The 15,946-nt window shown below is 45.0% G+C and overlaps 4 protein-coding genes across 4 annotated transcripts; 3 read left to right on the top strand and 1 right to left on the bottom strand.

Moving 5' to 3' along the window:
* Nucleotides 1–640: 640 nt before the first annotated feature.
* LOC6897378 (acanthoscurrin-1) lies at nt 641–1,597 on the bottom strand. Its single transcript, XM_033376601.1, has 2 exons — nt 1,494–1,597; nt 641–1,424 (listed from the first exon to the last, which is right to left on the bottom strand). The coding sequence occupies exons 1-2, from the start codon at nt 1,497–1,499 to the stop codon at nt 855–857; spliced, it is 576 nt and encodes a 191-aa protein (XP_033232492.1). The 5' UTR covers nt 1,500–1,597; the 3' UTR covers nt 641–854.
* Nucleotides 1,598–3,417: 1,820 nt separating this feature from the next.
* LOC4801893 (uncharacterized) lies at nt 3,418–6,463 on the top strand. Its single transcript, XM_001358878.4, has 2 exons — nt 3,418–4,769; nt 4,909–6,463. The coding sequence occupies exons 1-2, from the start codon at nt 3,980–3,982 to the stop codon at nt 5,289–5,291; spliced, it is 1,173 nt and encodes a 390-aa protein (XP_001358915.3). The 5' UTR covers nt 3,418–3,979; the 3' UTR covers nt 5,292–6,463.
* An 857-nt stretch (nt 6,464–7,320) lies between these two features.
* On the top strand, nt 7,321–8,710 carry Osi13 (Protein). The gene is made up of 2 exons (XM_001358877.3): nt 7,321–7,609; nt 7,677–8,710. The coding sequence occupies exons 1-2, from the start codon at nt 7,336–7,338 to the stop codon at nt 8,060–8,062; spliced, it is 660 nt and encodes a 219-aa protein (XP_001358914.1). The 5' UTR covers nt 7,321–7,335; the 3' UTR covers nt 8,063–8,710.
* A 5,637-nt stretch (nt 8,711–14,347) lies between these two features.
* On the top strand, nt 14,348–15,859 carry Osi14 (DUF1676 domain-containing protein Osi14). The gene is made up of 3 exons (XM_001358876.5): nt 14,348–14,928; nt 15,046–15,251; nt 15,321–15,859. The coding sequence occupies exons 1-3, from the start codon at nt 14,684–14,686 to the stop codon at nt 15,677–15,679; spliced, it is 810 nt and encodes a 269-aa protein (XP_001358913.1). The 5' UTR covers nt 14,348–14,683; the 3' UTR covers nt 15,680–15,859.
* The last annotated feature ends 87 nt before the right edge of the window (nt 15,860–15,946 follow it).

The following is a 15,946-nucleotide window of genomic DNA, read 5'->3' as shown; positions in this document are numbered from 1 at the left end:
TTAATCAGAATTGGGCAAAAGCCTGAGCACAACATTCGAGCTGCTGCTGTCTGCCTGCAAGCGAACAGAACACATTCGACTAAGCTAAATGAATCATCATCCAAGTAGTATCTGTATCTGTGTCTGTATCCTGTAGTCATATGTTAAACAAATCATGGTCTTTCGACATGTAGTCAAATAATATCGATTAAAAACCAACGCTTTGAATACACACATTTGTCTTCGGGGTTGGCCATTGGCCATAAATATAATAGCAATTAAAGTTTTCCAGGATAAAACACACGCAGCGTCTAAAACAAACACTTAACAGATAATTAAATCAACTTTAAATCAGTATACGGCTTTAATTTTACTTGTATTAATATTATCTAAAATAATAATCCAATACTCGTATAATAAAGCGTGCTTAAAATTTCAGTCTGAATTTATTATCGCCATTAATTTAAGGTAGGAAAAAACCTGAATTTTAATGGATACTCGTAGTCTTCTAATCATCTCAACCAATTTGGAAAGAGCCAACCCTAGCTAAAATATTTGAGTAATTAATTAATGTAACTCTGATAATAATGTTACAAGTATGACCCCCAAAAATTAATGAATAATTAATATTTAACCAGATTTATAAGGTCAAAGAAAAGTGTTTGCTTAAATTATTTGTCGTATCTATTGACTTTTGCTTTTATTGGATAGAAGCCGCGCAGTCTACAGAAAATCTCAAACTAGTTTACGCTAATTTGGGATTTTGGTCGGTCTTTTTTGTGGGAGATTTGAAAGGTACGGGTAAACGGGTTTTATCTGGATTACAGCTAAATGGAACGGAACTCTGAGAATTGGGGAACCAGTGGGTAAGGTGTTTACTTCTTCTTCCACCATCCGGACTGGCTGCCGTACCCACCGCCGTAGCTACTGCCATAATTTGCTGCATACCCTCCGCCGTATCCTCCGCCGTATCCTCCGCCGTATCCTCCGCTGTGTCCACCCCCATGAGTGGTTGTAATGACCTTGTAGACATCCACACGAGAATGGCCACCTCCGTAGCCGCCTCCATAACCACCTCCGTAACCACCTCCGTAGCCACCTCCGTAACCGCCTCCGTAGCCACCTCCGTAGCCACCTCCGCCATGACTGTAGCCGCCGCCATTGCTGTAGCCGCTGCCATATCCGCCTGAGCTGTAGCCCCCACCGCCTCCATGGCCACCCTCATAGGTGTTGATCACTTTGACTATTTGGACACCACCGCCGCCGCCACTGTTGTAGCCACCGCCGTATCCTGCTCCGTATCCACCGCCATACCCAGAGCCTCCACCATAGCCGGATCCCCCACTGTAGCCCCCGCCGCTGCCGCCTCCTCCCTTCAGCAGACTCAGCAGTCCTGCGTTTGTGGTTGCCAGAATGGCGGCCAGCGCCAAGACACATACAAATAACTATGCAGGACGAAATGGATTTGGTTAAAATTTAGTGTATGCTTTGAAACCGCATCCTTCAAAACTCACTTTCATTGTAGACCCCGAACGAATGCCAACGAAGCGCAAGTAGAACTAATGCCAAATGCCAAACGCTTTTCGGTTTAATAGTCGTAGTCCAAAGCAGCTTGACCAACCACCAACCACAATAAAGGTGTTTTTTTTTGTGAACGATTAAATGTCGCACACACTCCGCCGACAAGGCAAGGCCTTTGAGTCAGCAAAGTGGCTTTTGTGGATTGAGCCAGTCCCACTGCAGCGCCTTGGGGGTGTCTGTTTGGCCCGGTCCCAGACTGTACGAAATTTAATTTATGATTTCCATTATGCCCGGGGCATAGGAAAAGTTCTGATTTCTGAACTAGTTTTATTTAGCACAGAGCCAGCTCCAGATGAAATCGAAGTGATGCACAGACAATGAGACAGCATAAAGTAGTCGTAGAGAAGCAACTAAAAGTCGCTCCACAAGGCAAAAACTGCAAGACGAGGGAGACAGGCTCGAGGGGCGCGGCTAGTGCGAGTTGTTAGCTCATCAAATCATCAGCCAGCCAGCAGCAAAAGCAGCCAGCACATGCAAATGTTAGGTAATAAAAAATAAATGGTTGAATGGCTTAAGTTTTAGCTTGATTCATGTTTGCTGTATGGTGGACCCAACCAATCTATTTGATCTTTGAACAGCCCTGACAAAGCCACACGAAAAAAAACCAAGTGAAATACGGGTTTTAGTGCAGTGAAAGAGTCTTGTACTGACCAGCAGTCCACCCATGGCTGAGCTTCTATTATCATTCAATGCTTTCTTAGTGCCAGCTCCTTCAGCCACAATCAATCATAGCCTGCTAATGGCCATGGAACGAAAGCAATTTCAATTCAGAAGAGCTGCAATTCCAGTCTGCCATTATCAATGCCTACGGAAAGACTTCCATTATCGTGGTCTCGGTCTATCACTTACTGATGTAAGCTTCCCCCATCCATCATTCTGGTCATCTAATAGAAAAACAAAGCCAATAGCAATACGAATAAGCCATGCTTTCAGCATCCATAAGTCTTCTGGGTATGAGATGCATTTCTTACGAATCCAATAAACGCCTACGCATGTCTCTAAGCCTCACAAAGAAACTATAATCCAACACATGCAAGGCGTTACACTCAGAGAACACACTTATATTTGAATTAAATATAATATTAAATTAAATTCACTTTGATTTAATAACAGAGGAATTAAAAAGTTAAGTGCTCCCCATAAACATATAATCTAACTGTAAAATACTTTTAAATATAATATATTAAATTCATATAAAATATTTGTATATTAATGGAAAAAGGTAACACCTCCGAGAAAATCTATTGGTATACAATTATGGGGCATTTTCTCTGCCACTTACTGGCATTTTGGTATTTAAATTCTGAAGTTTGTAATTGAAATAATATTCTCAGTATAATTTCTTCACTGTTTTGCATGCCATGCCTAAAAGTACTGAAAGGTGAATGCTTATAAGATATGCTGAAAAGCTGTCCACGTTTTTTAGTTGCCTATAAACCAGAAAACTGGCGCCCAAGAGTATGTTTTAGTTAAAAAAATATATGCTGAGTGCAACATAACATATATTTTCGCAAGACCTTTAGTATGTACGGGTTGCTGCTTCTGCACCTGTCCCCCACTTGTCGTGACCTATCAAGACCCATTAAGAGAGATTAAACGCACGCTGGGCACCTGATGTGCGTACCCAACTGAGTGAGATGTTGCACACATACAAGTGGTGGCACAAACAGTATAAGTGGGCCGCACCAGCTGGCGTTGCTGCCCCAGGGAACAGGGAAGAGGTGGCTGCTGGTTCAGAGAGCCCAATTAGCACGCACGGAGTCAAAATTACACGAATTTACCCATTGGGCACACTTTCCCAGGGCTGAGAGATGGACATCTGAACATATAAAGATAGATATAGAATGCCATCTGGTGCAAGGCTGTTAGTTCGCCTCGTGCCGTTGAACGTGCAACAGGGCAACAGGGCAACGATGCAGAAAAGTGAAACTATTAAGCCCAGTCAGAGTCAGAGTACCATCATCAGCAAACAAGTGAGGCATTGTTTTTGTAATTAAAATGGCAACGCTTCAATGGCCAAGGCGGCAGCACGTGGAGCACACTGCATGAAGCATCGAACTGTCAAGCAAGACCTGTACTCCAATGGGAGGTGGCAAGTTCTCTCCATTTAATCGTGTTACGCCTGAAAGATTATGTGTGAGTAAGTGTGTGGTAAAAGTCTTTCTTGAATGTGAAAATCTTGAATCGACTAAGTAGGCGATCATTTGAGCGCTTGACCACAAGCCAAAAGCCACAGCCGGAGTCCCAGCCACTTTTGGGGAAAGGCCGTAAAATCACTCGACTAAAACGTCCATAAAATGTCGAATGGCTTGTAGAATTTGGCCTGCAAAGATCTGGAAACGTGAAGGCCCTCAGTTCGATTGTAGGCGGCGTCCGGAGTGCGTGTGTGAAAAGAGCAACAGGACTCAAAAACCCAGAGATGTGGCATTATCGAGCAGTGTTTGTGCTCGGCATTTATATGCTCGTAACAATAAACGCGTCGACAAGTAGCAACAGCAACAATCACTTTAATGACGGCACTTCCGGCATCCTTACGGCTCGAAACGGGAAACTACAGTTGGAGCTGAATGCGTGGCAGCCATTCACCCAGCACAACAATTGGCTTATCCTGCAGGCAACGGCACCCAGCTCAGTGCAGCCGGAAAGAGTGAGTGCCCCCAGAATTTTGCCACAGCAGCAGCAACAGCAGCAGCAGCAAGAGGAGAAGCAGCAGCAGAAGCAGCACCAACGACTTCCTGTCAATTACTACGCCTACAATCATCGGTATAATCAGAGTGCGAGGAGTGGCATTCCACCTTCGGCGGGCGGAAATTACAAACAGGTTCGGGCACAGGCAGCACCAGCGACAACTCTAAGCGATCCCGCCAGATATGTCCTGGCCATAAGCCAATCCATGCGACGCGGGGGTGAACTTCGACATCAGCTGCCAGCTGCTGCGGAGGAGGAAGCCGAGCCGGATGTGCGCAATGCGGCGGCCTCAACTTTAACTAACTCCCAAGCCCACGAAGCCGATGCTGATGATGATGAAGATGTGAAAGATACCGATGCCATTAAACACATTGAGAAGCCAACACTTCTGGGAATCCAATCCTACTTAGGGCCTTTCCAGCATGCTCTGGTGAAAGTGCGTAATTTTTGCGACTCTGTGGGTACTCTTCTCAGCGACATAGATGAGGAGCAGCAGGATGAGACGCTGCAGTTCCTGGCAGGTGGGTTTGGGCTTTCCAATGAATTTTCCTCATGATATACCATTCTATGAAGCGTGCGCTCGAGCACCTCAGGGATGCGGTCTGGGACTGACCGTTTAATTAACTGACTAACTAAAGCTTCTGTTCCGTTAATTTGCAGATGAGACAAGTTCAAATAAATTGGCGGCCACCACAAGAACCATCACCTCCACAGCCAAAATATTGACTTCAAAAGAGGCGGATACAGATACAGTCCAAGGCCGTTACAGTCACCGTGTGGCATTGGACGCCTCAGAGGGCCGCAAGCTAAAAAAGTTGAAAAAGAAAATCCAAAAGCTGCTGCTGCCACTTCTGATTGCTTACAAACTGAAGTTCCTCACCCTCATACCCGTTCTCATTGGCGGCCTCACGCTACTCGTGGGCACCACGGGCCTGGCCGGCTTCTTCTTTGCTCTCTTTACGGCCGTAATGAGCCTGAAGACCACAGGTGGCGGTGGCGGCCATGGCTATGGCAGCAAAGCAATAGTCTTAAAGAAAATCTGATCTGAAGGCAACGTTTTCTACGAATTAAGATTTAGCTATTGATTTAGGCTAGTTAGCAGCACTCGGCACTCCCATCCCCTTATCACAATCAAAACCCATCGAAGCTCGAGCATTGATTGGTCTGCTCTGGCGGTGGGCTATAAAAAAGACGAGGCGGAGACTTCCGCACTGTCAAGTGAAATAAAACTACCAGAAATAATATATGACAAAAGAAACAGGAAAAGTCTTAGTCGCAATCGAAATAAAACTTCCCTCAGCTGGAATCAACAATTTGAAACACTCTTTTTTAGGGAATTTACTTATTTATGCTATATCCCAGTGCTGCAGGTTTGAACACTACTTTAGACGTATACCCACGTTGCTACAGTGCGTGTGTGCGGTTATACCAGCAACCGGATGCAAAATAAAAGTACTGCTAACATCCAACTAACGATAAATTCCGTTGAACAGCTGCCAAAACCCCATCCAGAGCCACAGCCAGAGACCCAAAGTTTGGGCATGAAAAGTGACGACAGCAAAGAGCGTTAACGTTAAAGTTGACGGTTGACGGTTGACGTTGACTACGATTAGTTCCGTGGCACGCGTGTGCATATGAATGCGTGTTTGGACACCATGTGAATATATAGCATCCCAGACGTGAAGCAGTATATAATACTATATATTGTAACAGTTACAGATACTCGAACCACCCAGTGGTTGAGGCTACATTCGCATTCGTTCAAGCCAAGATAAGTTCATTTGTCTCGTCTGGTTTCGGTCTCTTTCAGCCCAAAAATCCTAATTCAGTTGGGTCGTTATTTAATTTCCGTTAGCACTGCTGCAATCACATTTGCCTGATGTAATTCCAAGAAGTATATTTTGTTGCTGGAATTTAATTAAGCGGATTTATACATAAACAAACACACGAGATGGTTTCATTTTACCGGAAATTTACATAAGCCCGTGTCGAGCTCATGAAAAACCTTTAATTTGAAGTTGATATTTGTTCACGACTATTCATGGAAATGCGAAAATAATAAATGCAATTATTAATGAAATTGCCATCGGTTCTGTCTGCTCCTTAAAATAACAATTAATTGGTAATTAATAATACATATTACCAAACCCCAGACCTGATTGCAGGTCAGAGATACTTTCTAGCAAGTAAGTCAATTTAAACAACATAAAACCATTTAATATAAAATAAAAACTTAAATACCACTAAAGAGATGCTCGTAATTTTAATTGTTGGAAAATTTATTTTTATTTATTTATTTACAAAATACCAAAATGAATACGATTTCAATGAGTTCTATCAACTATGCAATGTGAAGCTTTTTGGACAATTTTGTTTAAGTGGCCTTGGTAATTAAATTAAAAATATAAATTTGTCGTGGGTCTAGCGCAATTAACACTAATTATTCCGAACTTTGTCAGAACTCTTGCGTTCACAATGAATATAAGTTTTTGGGAATCCTTTCTGGAATATTAATGCATTCGAGACGTGCTTTTATTTATAAATACTAGAAACCCCTCTGAGTGACTGGGGTAGTGAGTGAGTGAATGAAAGCTCACAGTTTAGAAATGGAAAAACGTTTTTAAGGGAAACTGCCTGCCACGATAATGAAGAGTTTTTACTTGTTGATGGCTCGGACAAGTGACCCATGACGAGTGTGGCGCATACAACCAAAGCAACGGCAACGGCAACGGCAATGGCAACAGCAATAGCAACATCGAATGAAGTTTGCGGCAAGCCGTTCATTAAAGTAGGGAAAATTTAATGTGTCCGTTCACGCTCAAGTAAGACTAAATCGGAACCCCACGAGAGAGGGAAGAACGAAAGCAGCGAAACCGAACCGCAGGAGAACCAGAAGTAATAGCGGTACTAGTGGCCCCTCCATAGACCCATCGACCACCAAAAGAACCTGCCCACCGATTGCTAGTCTGAATAAAAGTCTGAAATGCAACCAAGTGCAACGACGAGAGTGGTGCTCCATTACCATTACCGACTGCACTGGGCGCCCACTTCTGCTCAGTTGTTTGGGAGCTGTGCAACGGCGAAAACATGTTCAACATTGCGCTCGCAATTGCAATTTTCCATCTCCTGTCTGCGGTGTCCTTCAGCGTGGCGTACAGCCACCTGCCACCTGCCGTGCAACTGGGCGGGGCCATCGTGGCGGCCGTGGAGCAGGATGCCGAACAGGAAGCTGCCACCGAGGAGCACCATCGAGTGCAACGTGAGTGGATGCAGACTGCCGAGCTGCAGCTGCAGAAACTCCTCAACGACGAGCTGAGTGCCGAGGAGATGGGCAATATGCTGGATACGTGGATTACCGAAGGTGGGTTGAGTTGAGGATGTACTCATAGAGATTTCCATGCTCTCAAGTGCTGGATGCTTCTCCACAGGTCGCGGCAAGCATCAGCACAAGAAGCAGCAGAAGAAGCTGGCCAAAATGCTGTATCCCGTGCTAGCCGCCGCAGCTGTGGCCAAAATCGTTCTGCTGCCCTTGGTCTTGAAATGGCTGACGGCGCTGTCGACCTCATCATTCGTTATGGGAAAAATAGCATTAGCCACCTCCGGTATGCTGGCCTTAAAGTGGATTCTGTCCAGCGGGCATGCACGGGATCGCCTGGAGATTATTCATTCATCGGTCCCATCAGTCAAGGGCTTGCACACGGCCCACGCCGCTGATGTTGCGTCCAGCGGCACCAGCTGGATGCCCATCCGGCCACCCTACATTCCTTTGGGTGTGACCAAGGATGGCCCAACTTTTTACAAGCCATTTTTATAGGCCGGTTCGCTCGGCGAGAATGAGAGTGAGAGTGCGATTTAGAGAGGTCTCTTGCTACTTTTAGCCCATAGACATATAAGGCCACGTAACTCCCCGACTTCATCAGCATTTAATTAGCACATGCCTCGGCCCGCTCTGACGTTACGACGACCCATCGACCGCTCGACGGCTCTGCAGCGTGCCACAGAGCGCAGAAATTAACAGCACTGCGCACGGTGCCGTTATGCATATAACGGTTTATTGCGCATGCGCACAGGCCAGCCCTCGATCGACCACAGACCACGGCCAAGACATCACTATCGCCGGCACTTCCGCAAGTGCGTGTGTTGCAATGAAAGCCAACCAACGGCAGGCACGGCCAGGGTTATGTAAAGACCAGAAAACTCAACCAACAGGTTGTCACAAATCAATCAGCATGCAGCAGCGACAGGTGCTGGTGCGACTTGGGTGGGCCTTCGGTGTCGGTCACTGAAGGCATACGGTTAGTACCCACAAGATTGAAAGTAGGTATGAAGAACTTCTCCCATCCCTTCATCACATTTACACACATCCATTTTAAGTTTTTTGTACATAACCGAAAGAAACGGCATGTTATTTAAATCAGAGAGATCAGATATTAGACATATAAATTTAATAAAATAAAAGTTAAAAGTAACATAGAAACAGTTACACAATTAATATAGAGGTGTACTGGAGTAGAATATAATTTTATTACAAATTTTGAAATAAATTGTTTAAAAACTCTTTTATCCATTATAATGCAGATCGTAATACAAAAGAACTTTAAATTTTTATTGTGTTAATTTCTTAAACAATCCTTGAGATCCCTGACTTATATAAAATTATCGATTAATTGACGAACTACAACTGTTCGATCCACCATCACTCGAGTCAAACACAAATCTAATGATTTACTCCAACCAGGACACAAATTAGGCCTCTAACCACGTATCCACGGATGGATGAATATAATTTGACTCATTGTCTGAGCACTCTGCCTACGCACATCGCGCCTCCATTTCCATTTCCTCCATTTCAGCAAGTGAAAGTTGTAGGGCGCCCATTCCATTTGAGCAAACAGCAGCGACACAATTGCAGGTGTGTGGGGGGGGGGGCGAACACGGGTGGGGCAAAAGCTACAAGCGTCAGATACAGGTATGCGCATGCTTGCCGCATATCTAACAAATCGATCAACACAAAGCCCCAAAAGACAGACAGCCACCACAAGGCGTATCTTTATGTGCGCGGCGACTTCTTTCTAAGTTGAGATGTTGAAAGTGAAGCTGAGACCGGTGCCCCGGCTTGGCTTGGCAATTAGGCTTGAGCGGGAGACGTCAGCGGCGTTGGCTTTTGTCATCGCATCTACAGCTATTAACAACATTCTCTGACTGCGCAATGTTTGCGACTCTCACGAGATTACTTAACCAGGCCATTTAGCATAGACACCACGCTGCCATAGCCACAGCCATAGCCACAGCCATAGCCACAGCCACTGCCACTGCCACAATGTCGTCCCGCGCTTGTTGTTTGAACATTTGTGTCATCAATTTCACTTTCTTTCGCGTTCAGGCGGATGGGGTTAAATAAAGCGATGATACTTAGGCCTAGGTTTGGGCACAAAGTGATCCCACAGGCGCCCTTAATCATTTCGGGCCGGGGCCACAAAGACCCCAGACAGCAAAATATTACATGCTAACCCAAATGGCTATTGCTCTCTTACCATTTGTCCAGAGTGCGGGGTTGAGTTTGAATTTGGAGCGGAGTGCCCTGCCCGCAAGGTAATGGTGATGAATTTTTAACGCCAAATACCAAAACTAGACCCCACTTGAAAAGACCTTTAGGCCCCCCAAAAAATATATGCAAACATGCCTGCTCGATGCATAAAAACCGTGCCACTCCACCTCGGAGCTGCACTTTCTCAGCCAGCCGACAACAAACACTGCCTGCCACAACGACTACGCACAATATTGACATTTCATATTTGCACAAATGAAAAGAAAATCAATTTCACCTGTTGGCATTTTTGCGTTTAACCCAAGAGACCACAAAAAAATCACTAAGAGACAATTTTTGGCCGGGCAAGTTTTTATACCCGATACTCAAAATGAGTATTGGGGTATATTAGATTTGTGGTAAAAGTGGATGTGTGTAACGTCCAGAAGGAATCGTTTCCGACCCCATAAAGTATATATATTCTTGATCAGCATCAATAGCCGAGTCGATTGAGCCATGTCTGTCTGTCCGTCTGTCCGTCCGTCCGTCTGTCCGTCTGTCCGTCTGTCCGTCTGTCCGTCTGTCCGTCTGTCCGTCTGTCCGTCCCCTTCAGCGCCTAATGCTCAAAGACTATAAGAGCTAGAGCAACGATGTTTTGGATCCAGACTTCTGTGATATGTCACTGCTCCAAAAATATTTCAAAACTTTGCCCCGCCCACTTCCGCCCCCACAAAGGGCGAAAATCTGTGGCATCCACAATTTCGACGATACGAGAAAACTAAAAACGCAGAATCGTAGAAGATGACTATATCTTCTAGAGTGCAAAATCTGAACCAGATCGTATAATTATTACAGCCAGAATCACGAAAACAATTTCACTCTTTCTCGCTCTGTCTCACTCTAACACACAGGTTTCATGGTCGGTTTTGCCAATTGTAAAATGTGAGTTCAAGGATCTCAGAACCTATAAAAGCCAGAGCAACCAAATTTGGTATCCACACTCCTGTGATATCGGACCTTGACCGTTTCCTGTTCAAATTTCGCCACACCCCCTTCCGCCCCCGCAAAGGACGAAAATTTGAGGCAACCACAAATCTCAGAGACTATTAAGGCTAGAGTAACCAAATTTGGTGCACACACTCCTTTAAGATGTCACTATAAAACGTATATCTCAGAATTTCGCCCCACCCCCATCCGCCCCCACAAAGGACGAAAATCTGTTGCATCCACAATATTGCAGATTTGAGAAAACTAAAAACGCAGAATCATAGATAATGACCATATCTATTAGATTGCTGAATCTGGATCAGATCAGATCATTTTTATAGCCAAAAGGAACAAATCAATTTCAGACTGATTTTCTGTCTCTCTCGCACGCACTCTTTGTCGTGTCGTTTAATATTAGCGGCGTCTGCCGGAGGAGAGCCATACTGACTTAGTATCGGGTATAACCGTAGAGTTGCGGTGTCCGCAGCAACTCACAACGTTCCCCCTCGTTTTAAATGTTTTTTTAGGATCAGGTATAAGACCCTGGAAAAGTATGCTTTTGAGGCTAAAAATTCCACATTCCATTCCCAGAATAACCAAACAAACGCATTTTTATCCCATAATCAAATCAAATTAAATTTCTCTGAAACCTGCCTCAGATCTTTACGGGAATGTTTCCTCCTCCTCTCAGTGTGTTGGAATGCCAAAAATTCTGTTGTCATGTCGATAACACGCAAATGGGTCAGTAGAACGTGCCACCGCTGCGGCTATTGGCTGCCCAAAAAACCAAACCGAAACCGGCAACTGCAAAACGCGTCAAGCTAATTTAAAAAGTAAACGCACTTGGGCACATGGCTCTGGGGAGCAGTACGCGAGAGAGCCCAATCTGCCACACCCACACGGTCTGGCGCAGACGAGAAAAGTGGGAAGTGGGGGCAATCGACAATCGGTGTTTAGGCCAACTTGTTGCCGGCTAATTGAGCGACGCCCGACACCCAGCAACAAATCGCTAGTCGAGTCGCAAAAAAGAAACGAAGATAATTGACTTTGAATAAATAATGAATGCCTACATTTCTGTGAGTCCAGTCTGGACAACAGACCCTGCTGTCAGGAACGTATTATGTGGGAGGGGAGCAAGACATGAGAAAGGTTATCGGAATTGACAGTTCTCAAAAGCAGAAAAGCAGAAACCAAGCCAGAGCTTTTCGGTAGAAAGGAGAAATTGTTTATGATTGGCATTTAGAAACTTTGTTTGATTTGACAGTTGGGTGGGTAATAGTCGTAAAACCTGACGATCGATAAGGCCTCGGAGCATGGAGGTCCCGGCAATCCGGTTTTAGCGGGGCAGCGCACTACAGATTGCAAAACTGAATGGGAATTACATAACTTTCACTCAAAAACGATGACGCGAACTGCGAACCGCGAACCCCAGCGGTGCTCTGGCTGCGTCAATGAATGAGTAGTGCGAAACTGGATCGCCGCATACCTGACCGTGCGTGCGTGAGGCAAGCCAATGTCATGCGGGCATCATTATCATCATCAATGATGGCATGAATGGATCTCCGGTTAGGGCTTGGGCTCTTGCAGCGCTGAGATATGCAAATTGTCGCAGCAAGTGAATCATTGCACAAAACGCTCGATAAGGCGGCATACTTCCTAGCACACTTTCTTTTTCTCTTGCCGGAGCGGGGCTAAAACAATAACCGAAAATAAAGGCGTGTCACTCATACGCAGCGTGTGACAAGCCGACGCCCGCGGCCGTGGCCGCAACAGGCCGGCCGCCCGGCAACAACAGCAATAACAACAGCAACATTGGGGGCAACATTTAGTGTCGCATTTCGTTGTAATATAAATGAAAGTGAGTGAGGCAGCGGATCGGCTACATATTTTTCTCTGCTGTTACTTTGCTGCTCTTTGAATGGGTTGCCTTTAATAAGCTGCTGGAACAATAAAAATACAAATTTTGTTGCTGCCAAAAATTGAAGCTGCTTCGATTTTATAGAGATCTTTGTACGAAACCTGTCATTTTACGATGCAATTCCCCACAGAGAAACTTGGATAGAAGCATAAACTGGCAATGCAGTGGAGAATGTGGGCCGTGATAGCAGAACGTGACTGGGAAAATCGTCAAGCGAATGAATGACTGATGAATCATAAACTTCAGTGTTCAGACTGATAGACACATAAAAACAGATGTATCTGACAGAGTGAGAGAGAATGAGATGACGATGAGAATAAGAATGGGGCTTAAGGGAAATATTCCGAATGAACGTAAACTCTACAATACCTTAACAATTTTTGATTTTTATTTCGAGTGTTAAATATTAGTTCTAACATCGCATTGTGTTTATCATTTCCCAAAACATCATCATCATCATCAATGATGACATAGAAATCATTAAATTTAATTATTATTATCCCATTAAAAAATATTTTTTTTTAATCAATTATATATATAAAGAAATAAATAGAATTACAATCGAATCTAAAATCGTTTAAATATTTTGTATTAAAAAAAATCAACAAAAATTTCAAAAGACTACAATTATTTTTAAATAACTAATTTCAAGTTTAATATTTCATCCATATTTCATTATTAAACTTTGTATGCCCTTAACTTGTTATTAATTGCCTTTACCTTTACTTAACTCGTCTTTACCTATTTCGCCCATTCTATCAAAAAGCTCTATTAAGTCTTATTCCCCTATAGCTCTATTATTCATGTCGACTTCAATTTCCCACTAAAACGTCCTTTTATCCAACAAAAACATTTAAATATTTTTGTATTGCTAATTATTTGTACCATTAGGTCCTTGTTTTTACGTATTTTCCCACCTAATATTTAACATTCATCCTTGCTTAGTTATCCAAAATGCCTATTTTACTATTTATTAGCTCGTATTTTTCCCATTGCCACTTAACTTTCAATTATTACCACATAGACATGGATACACAGTCCAATTCAATCATCGAAGTGCTAAACACTATTTCACCATACCATTTACCATTCCCTGCAACAACAACAGAATGGGCAAACACAAATGACCCATTTATGCTCCAAAGAAAGGAGACACACACACACGCACACATTTTTGCGCTCATAAGTGGACAGCGTGAAATATACGGCAACCGGATCGTTCGGTTAAGAAGCGTAAATAAATTAGCAAATATGTGACTTTGGATATTGCGAGAGTCGAATGAAAGCTGAGCGCAAACGCAGCCGGGCTGGGTAAACTGCGGGTAAACAGCCTCATTGAGGGCGTGTGCATATCGAATGCCTCCAGACCATATCCCAGACCCTGGCCCAGGCCCAAAATCAAGCCACCAGCCAATGATGTCGAATGTTTACCCCACAACACAGTCAAGGCGCCCCGCCTGATCCAATGGCCAAGTCCAAGTACAAATTTCTCTCCAGTGGCGCTGACTGCGACGACGACGTAGACGTTGACGGATGAAGACGGCGCTCCCGAAAAAAAGGCAGCAGCAGCAGGGCTGCCCAAAAAGCCACCAAAACGAACATTTCAGTTAACAAACAAGTTGACTTTATTTTCTAGATTTATGTACATGTGTGTATGTTGCCTCTACGGCTCTGACGCTGACTCCGACTACAACTCGGGAGAGCCGGCATATTTTTCGCGTCTTTTTTTTTGGTTGCTTCCGCAGTCGGCGGCTGCGTCTCGGCTGGTTTTATTTAATTTACTTTGAAATTGTTTTGTAATGTCGGACCGACTGCGACGTCGGCGGCGGCGGCGGCTTCGACAGCGCAACAAACGCCGCCCAATATAAAAGGCTAGACGTCTCGAGACGCATACATCAAACTCATCTCAACGCTCTCGAGCTCAGCAGCAGACAGCATCAGCTCAAGCTCCAGCAAGGATTAAACCGTGTCGCGATCCGACTTGAATCTAAAACGAAACGAAAATGAAAGTGTTTGCCATCGCTTGTGTTACCCTCTTGGCGGCCGCCAGCTGTTCCTGGGCCGCTCCCAGTGTCCAAGACAACAGAATCGAAAGTGATAACACGCTCAGCAGGGCCGCCCGCTATCTGGGTGCCTGTTTGGAGAGCGATGACATGGCCACCTGTCTGGCTGTCAAGGGCATCACTGCCCTGAACCGTGCCGCCAGGAGCAACAACATTGAGCTTGCCAGCGGTGTCACCTTCCAGAGGTGTGTGTTGTGTGTCTGTGACAGTGTTCAAACTAAAATTGAAATCGAAATCAAAAAACCGAAAGTGATGTGGATTTGACACTGTTGTTAATGTGACCCATTTTTCATTCGTTGCAGAGATCCTGCCAGTCCCGTACAGCGCAATGGCAAGTCCCTCAGCGAACAGGATATCTATGCGGAGCTGCCCCAGAACGCCGAAGATCGCAATGGACGCCTGGTCGATCTGGCCATTTCCAGCATGACCGACTTCTTGTCCACCCACAACTTGGAGTTCAAGCTGCCCTCGGAGACCACCCAGCAGGTGGCCCGCGCTCTGGATGAAGGTGAGCTCAGCAGTTTTGTCTAACCACTTTAATTTGGTTCTAAAATTGGGATATTTTTGTGCCTCTCAGGTCGTGGCAAGATCAAGAAGATGATTGGACCCATTGCCCTGGCTATTGGCGCCAAACTGTTCGCCGTCGTTCCTTTGGTCCTCGGATTCCTCGCTCTGCTGACCTTCAAGGCCGTGATTGTGGCCAAGCTTGCCTTCTTCCTGGCCATCCTGGTTGGCGGCTCCCGTCTTCTGGGCGGATTTGGTAACAAGTTCGGCGGTAACGCCATCGGCGGTGGTTACAGCTCGAACGCCTGGTCTGCCCCTGCCAGTGCTGGCTGGAGCTCGGGTGCCTCTTCGTCCTATCCCTATGCACGCAGCATCAACGAGGAGCAGGTCGATGCCCAGGAGTTGGCCTACGCCGGACAGCAGCAGCAGTAAGCAGTCAGGAGTCAGGAGAGTAGCCGTGGATGCCGTTGGTGCCACTAATGTGCCTTTGTTTTGAAACCCCTTAGCATGTAGTAATTTATTCGAAGAGTAATTAGCTAACAGCCGAACGCTTTTCACAGCAAGAAAATAGTCATTATGAATGTTTGAATAAAACTAAAAGTATTTCCCCAACCCCCCGTCGAGTCACGAGCGTCTTCCCAACAGTATTCCACATCAAAATCCCTGCACGTGCCTCTTGGCGTTTGTATAATTGATGCC

The sequence above is a fragment of the Drosophila pseudoobscura genome, chromosome 2, assembly GCF_009870125.1.
Source record: "Drosophila pseudoobscura strain MV-25-SWS-2005 chromosome 2, UCI_Dpse_MV25, whole genome shotgun sequence".
NCBI classification, from domain to species: Eukaryota; Metazoa; Arthropoda; class Insecta; order Diptera; family Drosophilidae; genus Drosophila; species Drosophila pseudoobscura.
The sequence above is the reverse complement of the archived record's forward strand: the minus strand, read 5'-3'. Positions and strand labels throughout refer to the sequence as shown.